This window comes from Aethina tumida, chromosome 7, assembly GCF_024364675.1.
Source record: "Aethina tumida isolate Nest 87 chromosome 7, icAetTumi1.1, whole genome shotgun sequence".
In the NCBI taxonomy this organism is placed as follows: domain Eukaryota; kingdom Metazoa; phylum Arthropoda; class Insecta; order Coleoptera; family Nitidulidae; genus Aethina; species Aethina tumida.
In genome coordinates, this window is record NC_065441.1 from 5,656,322 (window position 1) to 5,671,525 (window position 15,204).

The window sequence follows — 15,204 nt, forward strand, 5'->3', positions numbered from 1 at the left end:
AAAATATGAAGAACAAAACTCTCTCAGTATTTATTATATTAAACTTAAATGTTTTGTATTGTATAAAACAAGAAAATCTTTAAAATGATATTTATTAATTGCATCACCAAAATAAATTCAAATTAACTGAAAGAAGGTGTGATATTTTTATAATAAGTTGCTTCGTAAAATGAATACTAATGTCCATTGTAAATTTCCATTTACATTCGAGTCGTGCAAATTATTAAAATTTATCTTATCCTCCTTTGTGTCTACAATATTGTATCATTCCCATTCTCTTTGACTGATACTTCGCAACATAATTGATAATAATTGTGAGGTTTTAATGACAAACTAGTTATTAATTGTTGCCTAGTTTGATCTGTATATCTAAGTAATTAACTTAAAATAAATGTATTAACATGAAACAACTTTCAAAGCACATCTTTTGCCACTTTCACCAAACTATCCTGAGAAGATTATAAAACCAGAAATAGGCCAACAAGTTTAAAAACTGGTCCAAAACTACGTGAGGCCGCAGAAATTGGCATGTGTCACTAAATTTTGTTACAAACTAAATTTATGTTTGATAAAACTTTATCAGAAATAATATATGGAGAACAAAAAAATAAGACTTGCTCAGTAATTAATGATGGTTGTTTAGATATTTTAATAATTTAGAGGAATTTTTTAATTTTTCTCGAAACAAGAGCTTAAATATGAATGTTTAAAATGTCACTTCAAAGTTACATCTCCAGAAATTCAAATTAAGTAAAAATAGGTATATTTTTATGATAAGTGGCTTTGTAAAATGAATGCTAATGTCCATTTAAGTTATTTATATATTAATCGTGCAAATTATTAAAATTCCATTCTCATTCCCTTTAGTTGTTAATTTTGTAGTGGAGCAAATTTATTTTCGTTATTTTGTTCATTTGTAGTGTTACTGAAAAATTAACTTTTAGGAGGTAATTAACTAAAAAACTTTTAACATGAAATGACTTTCACAGCTTCAACTTCAGCTCTTCACATAATACTCCAAATTATCCTAAGAAGATTATAAAACCACAAAATGTAACAAAAGTTTAAAAGCCAGTCCGAAACTATATGAGGCCGCAGTAATTGACACGTGTCTCTAAGCTCGGTTACAAACAAACTTGATTTAAATTTACATGCACTTCATGGAAATTCTCTTGTCAGTTAGAAATAAAATATGAAGAACAAAAGTATGAGACTTGCTCGGTAATCGATAATGGTTGCTTAGATATTTATTATTTGTTCTTAAAATATAAGATTCTTGAATATAAATCTTTAAAATGATACTTGATTCATCCCCAGAAGAAATTCAAATTTCTAATGTTTATTACACATTCTAATTTACCTTCAAGTCGTGTAAATTATTAAAATTTATACAATTCTCCTGTGAATAAATTATTGTATCTATTCTAGCCTCTTTGGTTGATATTTCTGCAATGTAATACCCCAAATTAATTTTTATAATTTCGTCAATTTATAGTTACTTTCATAACTCCAACTTCGGCTATTTTATTTAATCCACCAAACTATCCCAAAAAGATTATAAAACCAGATACGACCCAAAAGTTTAAAAACTAGTCCAAAACTACTTGAGGCCGCAAAAATTGGCACGTGACTCTAAGCGTAGATGAAAACAAACTTGATTTAATTAATCTTCCTTTATGTCAGTATTATTGTATTATTCCCATACTCTTTGGATGATTTTTTTGCTAAGTAGTGGACCAAATTGATTTTCATAATTGTGGTTTTAATGAAAACACAGTGTATAATTGTGATCTACTTTCAATTTTGTTCAATTAATTAAATAAAAACTTTTAAATCGCTATAACCTTAATAATTTGAACTTGGGCTACATTACATAATCCACAGAGTGATCCTAAGAAGATTATAAAACCTCAAGTGACTCAAAAGTTTAAAAGCTTGTTCAGAACAAGTTGAGACCGCAGAAATTGGCATGTGTCTCTAAGCTTGATTACAAACTTGATTTAATTAATTCTCCTATATGTCAATATTATTGAATCATTCCTATTCCCTTTGAATGATATTTTTGCTAAGTAATGGACCAAATCCACTTTCATAATTGTTATCTACTGTGAAGTTTGTTCAATTAATTAAATAAAAAACTTTTGAATCGTGATAACCTTCATAACTTGAACTTGGACTACATTACACAATCCACAGAGCGATCCTAAGAAGATTATAAAACCACAAATGACCCAAAAGTTTAAAAGCCAGTCCAAAACTATGTTAGACCGCAGAAATAGGCACGTGTCTTTGTGCCACGTACAAATTGACGTTTCCCCGATGCGACTCGGTTCCTCGTTATTGGCAAAAGCCGGGAGCGACGACACGACTAATTGGGCTGATTACTCTTGGCTTCGCCAGTTTAATTGCTTCGGAATGGAGATGCGTTTTTTTCTGTCGTCGACGTTAAGTGCACGTCGTCGGACGCACAAAGATTTTCGTCGAATCTGATTAACTGAAGGAGCAATAGCTCGAATAAATCCACCGTTTCCTCAAGGACAATTTATGGCAATTTGATTTGTGTAAACAATCGGAATTATTTGAAATTGTCACGCGAGCTAATCGATCACGTCCGAAAGTTCCAAGAACTTTTACGACTCAGAAAACTAATGATCCCTCAGACCAGAACTTCAACACAATAGATTTATGTCCTCGGGCCATTAATTCGTCTTTATTGATATTTTTTTTATTGGGGGGGTTCGCTAAACGGATGGTCTAAATATTACATGACTCTGTTTCGTTCCTGCTGAAAGCCTCGCAAGCTAACATCAAAACGACAACTAAGTGCAGCTTTTATCCAATTAAAGTTCATAAAATATTATGCCTCGTGTCGATGTTTTCATAAATGTCACATTAAATGCAACACACTGGAATATTCAACTTTTTACTGTGAATTTAGGTTTTAATTATCCAGTCATACATACATTTATAATGAACTTTCCGTGGACCTTTGAACTTTACATTTCCAGGTATATTAAATATGTTCAGAAGTTGAGGGCCTGTTGTTTTTTCGTCGCACTAATTTACTGCTGAAACGTGATCTCTATTTATTTGTTTACCTTTCAGGGTTGCTCTTACCTAAGCCGGCGTTCTTCCAATTAAAACGTTTGGGAGCTTTGTTTGCTTAGCTCAAATTCTTTAATTATTTCGTTTGTCGGAGGAAAAATAATATTTTGTTTCAACAAGGAAGGGCGAAATTAGATGTTTTCGAAAGTGTCAGGAAAAATAATGAAGGCATTTGGTGATTGATGATGTTATTAAATTTCTGAGCCTGTTAAATAATTTATTTTATAAAAAAAATACGTTTTCATTTTTTCTCTTTGTTTCAAAGCTTTAAGCATCTAGATGCAATGAACTCCAATAGTTCTATTACCGAGTGAAATAAGGTTAATTACATCAACGTAAAAACAACTACTGATCAGTTTTTAACGACACAACGTGAAAACAATTAAATAAATATGACAAAAAAATAGGTCAAAAAGCTAGTTCCAATTGCAGAAGACTATGCCACATGACCACAGATCAATATCAGCCGCCCGTCGGCTGCAGAATTGTCTCCGGAAAAGTGAGACCACCCCCTAATTACATATTTATAAAATCGCACAGACGTAAGCCGAAAAACGTGCGGCCGCTTAAGCCCCCGCTAATGGCCTCACCTGAGCTGCTTCCTTTTAATTATGCGCTTCTCTTTCTGACGCTCGGTGGGCGACTCGGGGACAGGGGCGGGTCGCAAGGGCTGCGGCGGTATGTCGCCCTCTTCGTCGTAGTTGATCCAGTCGGTGCCTGATAAACTTGTCGTCGCTATTGTCACTTTGACGTCGCGGTCCACCGAGTCGAAGCGTTTGAAGTTGCCGGTCGTGTCCAAGAGTATGTCCGAGTCGGAATGGACCTTGAGGAAACAATAATGGGGTGTTAATTTAACTGTCAAGTTGCCGGGGGCGCAATTGATAAAACTTGCGAAGTGACAAGTTATGTGCAAAATTCGGGCATTAAGAAAGTGGGGGAAACTGTGACGGCCAACTAAATTCTAAATTGTCGCTGACCTTTATTAGCAAACTTTGTACTTCGGGCCTCGAAATTAATGAGCGAAATAGTTTCTCCGCTGGCAGCTTTTTAAAAGTTGCCCAGTTTTATAATCCATTGCTTTAAGGAGGATAAGGGGAGCGAGGCTCGCAACACAGTTTATAAATCCGAAGATGAAAAAATATAGGGGTATATAAATTCCTTTGGAGTGCCTCACAATCCTCCCCTGTTATCCCGTGATGTAAAATATGTCACTTTCACATAACCCTACAGGCTTGTAACTCATATAAATTCCAGCCAAGAGGTTTCATTTAAAAATTTACAAAGCACGTAATCAGTCACGCTGTCTTAAATATCATATTTTGGTTTGTACAAGATTTTTTATCTTTATTTAAGAAAAGCAACTCATGTAAATCAATGTGGGCGGAAAATGATATATGAATGTACTTTGTGGGAAACTAGAATAAAGAAAATGCAAAGTTTTTAATATTTTAATTTTAATTTATAAGCAAAAAGTTTTTATTACTTATTAAGACAAACATTAAATTATTAAATTATTATACACTCATTACACATATTTTATTACCCATTTTTTATGACTTACTTATTATTTTGTTATTTGGTTTTAAATTATTAAAAATATACTTGCGAATTACTTACCAAATATCCGTTTGCGTTGTAAACTCCTTTCGATTTAGTTAGGCCAACTTTTTCCTCTCGTATGGACCATATCCACGTGGATATCCAAGACAAAACATTAATGGAGTGATAAAATGCAAAAAATATCACCAAAATTACTGCTAGTAAACAAAGAATTGCTACAACCACTTGCATACTGTTGTATATCTGTAACAACTAAAAATTAACTAATTAAAAACTTTAAAAATCAGTAAAATTAAAATTAGCATGATTTTCATTAAAAATATTATAAATCTATTTTATTTTATGTATTATATGTTTTCATAAATATTGAAATTTATTATTTATATTTTATAATGGATTAATATTAAATATTAGTTTTTAATTTTTATAAGTGGATTTACATATATATCTGAATCGTTATTAACTACTTCAGTTTTAATAATTGCAATTCAATTCAGTGAATTTTGAAGAGATATTTGTGTTTTTTACTCTAGAAATTCGTTATGCATTTCATATTATTTGATGGAAACAAAATAATTCTTTATTAACGTTGATAAATAATTATTATTTATTTTTAAGCGGATTTACAGAAATATTATGTATCGTTATTAACTACTTCAGTTTTAGTTATTGAAATTTTTATCTTCAGATTATTCAAAGTACTCTCATTATTTACATGTTTCTTTTTTTATTCATGAAATTTGTGATATTTAATGGAGCCAATTAACTATTTATTTTTAAAATAATATTATTGATGTTACTTTTGAATTATTAATATTTCCATGTTTTTGTATAAGCTCCTTATAAATTCATTAACTTAATTAATACTAGAAAATTATTCGATAACTATCTGTTTTTTTTTGCCCTTAAAATTTATATATAATTTATAATGTTACTTAATGAAAGTCGACTAATTTCTTATTTTAAAATAATTTTACTAATGCATTTTTAATTATTTGTTTTTGTTTGTTCTGTAGCTTCCCTAAAAGCCTTTTTGAACTTCATTTAATAATAATTTGAATTCGTTATTGTTCATTCATTTTTATAAATTGCAAATCTGCATTTATATAACTTGTATGTAATTTTATTTATTATTTATATTCATTTGAATGTGCCATTGAAATTTATTTATTTTTATATATGGTCACTATCAAATAATCGTTATTTATCTTTAAAAGTGGACTAAATGAGAGGTAAATTAATTCTTGGAATTTTAGTATTCACAGTGTTCCAGGTATTTTTATTAAAGGTATTTAAATTCGTGGACACATTTTATAATATTTAATGAGTTATTTATTTTTAAAATAATATTATGTTTTAAAGCTTTTCAAAGAAACCATATCAACCACATGATAATGGATCGATATTTTCTTCAATTTTATTTTTTCTAATTAATATAAGTGTTTTTTTTTAATTTTATTTTGTCTTTTATAACACCGGTTTAAAAAATAGAGCGGTAAGGTGTAAAATATAATATGTGAAATTAAATATGAAAATATTAGAACTGTATGGTTTTTAAATGAAATTTAAAATTCAATTATCACGCGAAATTATCAGTATTTTTGTGGACTATTCATTATTTTTTTTATTGTTCATTTTATACTATAATATTTCTTTAATTTTAACTATGCAATTTGCAAATAAAATCCGTGTTAAATTTTTATCCGTAAATTCACTCGTAAAATAAATCTCGATCATGTGATGTTGAAATTTATATATTTTTAGAGATAAAATATTAAATATTTTTTTTATTTTTGTATTTGCAAACATATTTGTGTCGTTATTAACCACTTCAATTAGTTTTAATTATTACAAATCTCTTCATACTATTCAAGTAACTAGATTAAAGGGGATTAAAACTGCATAGAATTCTGTGAATGAATATGTATTCAACAATATTTGAGCTTTTTATTTTTACAATTCGTCATGCATTTCATATTATTTGATGGAATTTTTAAAATATTTTACTAATGAACTATAATATTATATTATAATTGATGAATTATAATATTATAATGCTTTATATATGATATTGAATTGAATATTTATTAAGTACTCAATTATTAATTTTTGAAATTTTTCTCTTCACATTGTTCAAATCACCCTTCACGGGAATGAAAAATGTAGCCGTGTGAATATAAGTTTTTTTGCACATGAAATTAATTAATGATTCATTATAATATTATATATAATATATAATATTTAATGGAGGTCACTTAATTCTTTATTTTGAATCAATATTCTGTCTGCTTTGCTAATGAAATTCGTAGTGTTTAATTTTTAATGAAAGTCGATTGACTTTTTATTTTCAAAACAATTCACTAATGAATTTTTAAATATTAGTTATGCTTTGAAGTTTTCCTATTTAACCTTCTTTTAATACAACAAATATCAATTAGATCATTTGTTATATTCATTTTTTTTAACATCATTTTGTTTTTATGACAGTTTAGTGAGGACAGTCTTTTTATATCTGTTGATATTCAGAACTCAAACGAATGTAAAATGTAAAAATTATCACCAAAATTATTATTATGAAACAAAGAATCACTTACAGTTTGACATATGTTTCCAATAGACAAAATTAATTAATTAAAAACTTAAATCAAATTAATAATATCAATTTTAGTATTGAGTTATAAATCGTCGTTAAATTAGGATTTTTTCCAATAATTTTTTGTTATTGTTCATTTTATATTGTAATATTTCTCTAATTAGAGCTGTGCGTTTTACAAATAAAATATATATTAAATTTTTATTAAAAATTATTACAAATCCGTAAAATAAATTCTATTTAATTGTAAAATATAAAATATTATTATTTTATATTTTTCAGAAATATCTGTATTGTTATTAACTACTTCAGCTTTAATTAATGGAATTTTGGTTGATTATTCACTGCATACTCGTTAAATCGGATTAACACTGCATTCGATTCAGTGAATGTGGAATAGATATTTGTATTTTTCACTCCTGAAATTCGTCATGCATTTAATATTATTTCGAGGAATTCTGTACTTTTAAAATAATTTCGATAATGAATTATAATATTTCTTGTTAATTTAAGTTACAAACTTTAAATTAATTATTTTATTTTTTAAAACTAGTTTTTAATGAAATCAAAATTACTGCCATTAATTGAATTGCTGTAACCACTTGTAGTCTTATGATTATCTTCAAAAAGTTATAAATAAATTAATTAAAAATTTAAAAAAGACAGTTTATGAAATATAAGTCGTTTATAAATTAAATTAAAGAATTTAAATTTCAATTATCATACGAAATTATCAGTGTATTTGTGACGACATAAGCCTTTCAATAATTTTTAAAATTGTTCATTTTATATTATAATATTTCATTCAGTAAACATTATTAAACATCCTTATTTACATAAATTGTAATTAATTTTATTTATTGTTTATATTTGCTAATAAAATAAATATATGAAATTTATATACTTTTATAGATAATCAATTAAAATCATTAATTCTTTATTATTAAAATAATTTTACTAGTGAAATATAATATATTTACCAAAATAAACTGAGTTTTTATTTTAAAGTAATATTACAAAATAATTTTTATATATTTTAATTTCAAAGTTACGTAAAAAATTTAGTGCAATATACACTTCTATGAGAGGCGACTTTTTCTTTTATTTTATTTATCCTAATTAGAACAAGTTCATTGTTCTCAACTTTATTTTGTTTTTATGAAACTAGTTTCTAGCGAAAATGTAGAAACTCCTCTCACATATTCCGGGATAATTTATATGCGGTGAACAATTTTAAATCGAATTCTAGGTTTAAATAGACAATTAAATGGAACTTGAAATTGCATCAGTTATAACTTAATTATTTTTCATTCGATCAAAACGAATTTCATACCACTGTACTTATAATTGGATTATCCTTTTAATGAAATATCACTCATTTCGATGGTGATTGCCCTTCATTGTGGATCATAGTTGAAACACACCCACAATTTGAAAATCAGAAAAGTATTACTGACAAATTAATTTAAAATGTTTTTATATTTTCAGAAAATAACAAGAAAAAATGCTTTTCTATTGAGTCAATGTCACAACTAATTATCAAATTTGTACTTGACAACGTCTGTAATGATACGCAAATAATTAACTCAATTATCTTCCACTATTATTCCAAATTAATCAGTGCATCTGAACAATCTGATATTGTACGAGTATGTCTGTATTTGTTGTAAATGAAAACCTGCAGCAAGTTCACATTTAGCCCATTTACCACTCATTAGCAATAAAGCCGCATTCAACAGCTTCAACCTCCGTAATGAATGGGCAGCAATAGAGGAATACGCGTGGGCATCGCGCAGCTTAAATATCAATTATTTCATCGGTCGATATCGATGGCCTTTGCCAAGGCCGATCTACTGTACCTCACCTGTGTGTGGTGAATACGAATTGCTATATGCATGTGCACCGCAATACCAAAAACAATTACTTCCGACCATAAAACAGTTTTGTACTTTAAAAGCGACCGTTTAATTTTCAGTGGCACAGAGACAGAGAGAGAGAGAGAACAGTTTTTTATTAAAACGATCCCATTGTATGCCGTAAACTGTATTGCTGGAAAGTAAATATTGCGTTATCCAAATATCGGAAACAAAGGCACGAGGCTTTTATCTCCCTTCCCGGATTTCTCCGGTCGCCGGTGAATTTATCGGTGATGGCAACAGTTGGTTCGTATCTGTCTTGCTCCCTTCATTCCATCTATACGCATTGTTTGGCTCCTAGTCGATATTTTCTGTTTAGTATGGTAATGTGATTATAGTATTACTTAAAACAAACAAATTTTGGTGTACCATGTATTAAATGCAAATGTTTATATATAATGTAAAATATACGTATATAGAATTATCGTTTTACTTTCAATCAATTTTTAAATATTATTTATATTTGTTACGTTTAAGTGTCTTAAACATTTTTGTTGAAAGTGACGTTTGAAAGCTTTCTAGGTTTTAAAATAGGAATCATTTATATAAATTTCAGGAGCATTAAATTAATAATACAGTATTTTTTAATTTAATTTAATTTATATAAAGTTGAGTTCAACAATTTTTTCCTTAAATAAAATATATTTGATTAATTCAAGTAATTATATTAATTATCAAGGTTACCAAAAAAATGTAAAATGCAATTACAAACCAAGTTTCAGGGACTTCAATCAAAAGTAAAAACGACAACTTAATTAATCAAATGATATTAATTAAATTTGAAAGTTTACTAGAGGGTAAAATAGGAATTACATTGTTCATATGAATTTCAGGCACATTAAATTAATAAATTGTAATTATTAAACTGAAATTGATTAATTTAAACTTGTGTTTTCAAATAAATAAAGACAATTTTACATAACTAAAAAATGCTTATTACTACATTCAACATTTTAATTTAATTTAATATTCTAATTATTCGTAAATTCAATATTAAAATATTTATATTCGTGTCACAGTTACAACGATGTACATAAATATTCGAATTATTCTCAACAGAATACGAATTAAAATATGCAAATATTTGAGTATTCAAATTATTCTAATTAAATTCGTGGCCCTAATACAAACTCTGTTTCATATTATCAAAATTAATTCACATTCGAAATTTAATTGACTCATTTTCAACCTGATATATTTGATTTAGTATTTCGTTTTATTTTAATTCGATTAAAATGAACAAACCGAAAACACTAATTAAAAAAAATACCAACTCATCTAAACCAGTTTCAATTTACTTTATTCGCCGTATTTACATAGAGGAACTGAATAAACAGAAAAGTTCAAGTTAAATATTTGTTTAGCTTCGCTGTTAAGTCTAATTAATATATTTTTCTACCTCCAGTTTTTATGTACGTAAATAATAACAAAAAAGTTTTATTTTATGTTTGAACTTATTATTTTAATATTCTTTTATAATTAAACTAATTAAAAAATACCAACTCGTCATCTAAACAAGCTTTAAACACAATTTTATATAAATAAACAGAATAAACGGAAAAGTTAAAATTCAATATTTGCTTAGTGTAATGGATGTGTTTTTATATTCCTTGTTTTTATTGATATTTCTAAATGATAATAATAAAAATACATTTTTTTTTTAATTATTATTTAGGAATTCGCTCATATCTATTATTTTTTACGGGACACGTTATGGAAATTCAATTTTGGAAACTCATTAAGTCTGCCTTTTTAAAACCAAAATATTTAGGTCGAAAATTCGAAATGATTAGTACAAAGTGTAAACAAAAAAATAATAAAGTATGTTTATGGCTAGATAAATTAAACATTGAAATGTCAGTACACTCAGTGTCAATATTTGTAAAATTTTGTTGACGTTCCTCCAATTTAAACCTAATATATTGACTATTCGACTAGACCGAATACATATTTCAATTTCACAGCGCCAAACGCATTATTGCATATTGAAATTCCTGAAAGCTTTTCCGAATACAAGTTCAAGTTATGAAAATACTTCGTCTGAACATCTCAAGAAAGAAGAAAGGCCAAGTTCAATGTTGGATAGATCAAATAACATAATTAAGAAACTAAGCTGATTTTTTAATAAAGTAAGATTTTTTTAAGTTGCAATTAATTTGTATACATTTGCTACACTATTAAATTGATTTAAATTGAAAAAAAAAAACAAATTCTGTTAAGAGTTTAAGTTAATATTTGATTTTATCAATCAATATTCCACTCGTAAGGATTAAAATTGAGTTTCTGAATTCAAACAATAAAGTTAAAGCACAGATGTAATTTGTGGTTAAATCTTCTCAGCGAAACTAAAATAAAACTGTCTTGATGTTTCAGAATAATATTAATAGTTTATGTTTGTATTATTATTTATGTAAATTTAGTTTAAATTTCTTGTTGTTTATTTCTTAGTCAAAAATAATACTGTTGATATTATTTATATTGGAGATGAATGGAATAATGATTTGAACTTTACCGATTCTAATATAGTATAGAATTTCTCTCCGGAAATTCTCTACTATTAAGTTATGCGTCAAGTATTCGACTATAGAATCAATACATAACATTGAGATGCTTTTCCTTTATTATCCGAGTTGCTTTTTACATGTTTCTGTAGATATTTCTCCAAATGTCAAGGTAAGTTCTTTGCCTGAAAAATGTCTGTGCTCACAGTAAACATTCATAATGTCAAAAATAAAATTTAATAAATGTATAACAATAAATTTAAAAAATCAGGTTAATTTATATTTTACTAGATGATCAAATATAATTCACATAAATTTCAAATACATTAAATTATAAATGATAATGATAATTTTCTGATTGAAATTCTATGAGTTTATGAGATATTTTTTAATGATATTTTTTTTATTAAAAAAATATATAAATATAGAAAGAAATAATCCAAATTTTCAAGATTATCAAAAAAAAAAATATGAGGAAGCTAGTGTACTAGTTGATAAAATATGTTATATTTTTGTTCATTATCTGATTTGTTTTTTAAGAACGTCTGTAAATATTTTTCCAAGTGTCAAAAATATTTTCACCATGCAATTTTCTTAAATCTCATAGTATTTATTAAAATATAATTAAAATTAAACACATGTGAAACTTACAATAATAAATTATACAAATCAAATGTTATGAAAAAAGTAATTGTAAAAATAAATTAGCTTTCAGTATTTTTTAACTCTTCAGGCATAAGGAGCATTCACCATTTTTTAAAGCACGTATAAACTCATTGTTTTATATTTATAATTATAAAAATTATCAACAATTATCTGATGTTTAATTTATGCTTCGAAAAAAATAATGGTAGAAATAAACTTGCTTTCAGTATTTTTTAACAATTACTCTTCAGGTGTAAGGACCATTCACCATTTTTAAAGCAAAAATGATATCTCTAATTTTTAGTATTTACAATTTTAAATATTATCAATAATTTTGTAATGTTTAATTTATGCTTCGAAAAAAATAATCGTAAATACAAATTTGCATTCAGTATTTTTTAACTCTTCAAGCCTAAGGTGCATTCACCAATTTTTTAAGGCACAGATAAAAATTGTAAATTTACTTGTTAAAGATAAATTTTTAAAAATTATATTTGCTGTAAAAGGGCGTTAGACTCATTTGATAAATACCACTGCAACGAATTACTCGCGTTCTGTGAACTACTAACCTAAATATCCCTCCAAGGAAAATATAATAAAACATCAAACGTAACTTGATATTACTCCGTTTTGAATAATTTCCTATCATAAATTACGTTTTATAAAATTTAATTTCAAATAAGCAACCTTATTAAGAAACATCAAAAGCGTAAAAGTAGTTAAAAAATAAATCGAGAGACATTTTTATGAAAATGAAGAAGACTTAAGCAATTATCGTCCCACTTTTGGGGTCCTCTCCCCCGTGTATAATACAATATTGCACTGCTAATTTGTGTGCCCGTTTCCTGATTGCATAAATATTCGGGGGTAAATTGTTTGTGCCGTTGGATTTCGTCTAAAGATTTTTAGATTAACAAGTTGCACAAAGTCGAGGGGCCTATTTTTAGACGGCAATTTGTCTGATGAGGCAACGACGAAGTTTCGTGGAATTTTAATAATAATGGGCTGGGAAAATTTTCATTCGTAATAAGTAACGAGCTGTAAAAAGGACATTATAATGAAATAAAACGGTTTATGAGTGTTTAATGTTAATCGATTGAATTGAATGTGGATATAAATAATGAAGTTTCGTTTAGTGCAATCATAAAGTTTTAAACGTTTATAAACGATAAATGAAACTGAAGTGACCTAACTTACAACTGAGTTCTAATAACTTTTTAAGTATTGGTTTAAGAATGATCATTTTATTAATTTGACCACTTAAATCAAACAAGGAAATTATAATTATTTCTATTGTGTTTCATTAAATATATTTGAAAAAAGCAAATAAATATAAAATTAATACAATTAATTCCAGGTACATTCTTACATTAATAACAGTTGTTATTAACATATTAAAATATAATGTTATCAAATAACTATTCATTGAATTTAATTGTTATTAATTTTTCAATTATCTAATCAATCAATTGATTGATTAGAGAATGAAGGAGTCATTAATCTGAAATTTTGGTGATGTTATTTATATTTTTTAACTTTTTATATAATTTTTGAATTCTACATAAAATTATTCATTTGGTTTTGAGTTATTCAATTTTTGTGTAGATAAAAAATTAATATTAAATAAGTTGATGATGTATTTTGTAGCTGAAATATAAAAATTATAAAATTATTTCTAAATTATAAATATAATGTATATTGTCAGATGACATATTTTTGTTTTTTAGTATGGTATCAGTTACAATTATAGAAATAATAGATTTTGGACATTTATTATATTATTATTATTATTTATATTTTTTAGTTTTTGGTACTTCCTGAAAAAAAAAACTTTTCAGAATCTCTGAAAAAAATTTTGGATAATATTTATTACTTATAATATAGGTAATTTATATTTTTACATAAATTTTGATGAAAGGGAAAATATTTCTAAAAAATTTGATCCAATTATTATAATTTATAATCTTTAAATTATTAAATTTTATTTAAATTAAATTTTAAGAGCTTTTATTAAAAATTCAATTAGAATTTAAACTTGTGAAACTAATATGTGAAAAAAAAATATTAAACATTTATAAAATACGCACAAAACATATATGTTATAGAATTTATAAATCGCTGATCCTGCAACATCAACAATGCAGATCCTGCACCAAAACAAAAGCGCTACGGCAACGTGGAAAATCAGGTTAACCCCCCAAACCCAATCATCAACATCAACAAACAGATTACCTCAACGATGATCGTTTACCATAATAGGCCGTCGAAGGACACCGCTTTCCCAAACACTTAATCACATAGTCAATGTAAAATTTACGAGCACGTTTTTTTCTCACGTTTTCCTATTCAAACTCGAGAATGAATCGACTGTTTACTGCGGCCCATTTTCCCCCTTGACGGTGGTTTTCGATGTGCGGGTCGATGCGGTGTGCACGAAACGTTGGACGACGATTCCAGTCGGGGGTTGCTGGGAATGTGTGCGAGTGTGTGCGAAACGCGGAGCCCACTGTCACATTGCTGTGGGATGTGCGCGAATTGGAATCAACTGAGTTGGGGGTAGGACGGAGCTTCGGCGAAATTAGGCCGCATTCGCACTTATTCAATTATTAAAAAAAAAATACAAAATACAAAATCAGTTTAGTGGTTTTATTACACGATAATGATTGAGCTTTCTTTGTTTCCTTAATTTTATCAAATGTTATACATTTATAGAATAGAAATTTAATCAATCAATATAGTGATATTTTATAATTTTTCACAAATATTGTACTATAATATAAAATAGAATTATTAAAACTAAAATTCTAACAAATTTTTAGAGAATTCCAGTAATTATATCAAAAAGCTTCCGAAAATTTAATTGTGTTTACAAAAGTGAACAAAC

General features: G+C 27.0%; 1 protein-coding gene across 1 annotated transcript in view; it reads right to left on the reverse strand.

Annotated features, from left to right (window-relative positions):
* The window catches only part of LOC109603619 (uncharacterized), a 118,619-nt gene that overhangs the window by 4,534 nt on the left and 98,881 nt on the right, over positions 1 to 15,204 (reverse strand). The window contains exons 5-6 of the mRNA XM_049969389.1: positions 4,723 to 4,917; positions 3,696 to 3,928 (exon numbers count right to left, since the gene is read on the reverse strand). Coding sequence (XP_049825346.1) covers positions 3,696 to 3,928; positions 4,723 to 4,917 — 428 coding nt within the window. The remainder of the gene's footprint in view (positions 1 to 3,695; positions 3,929 to 4,722; positions 4,918 to 15,204) is intronic.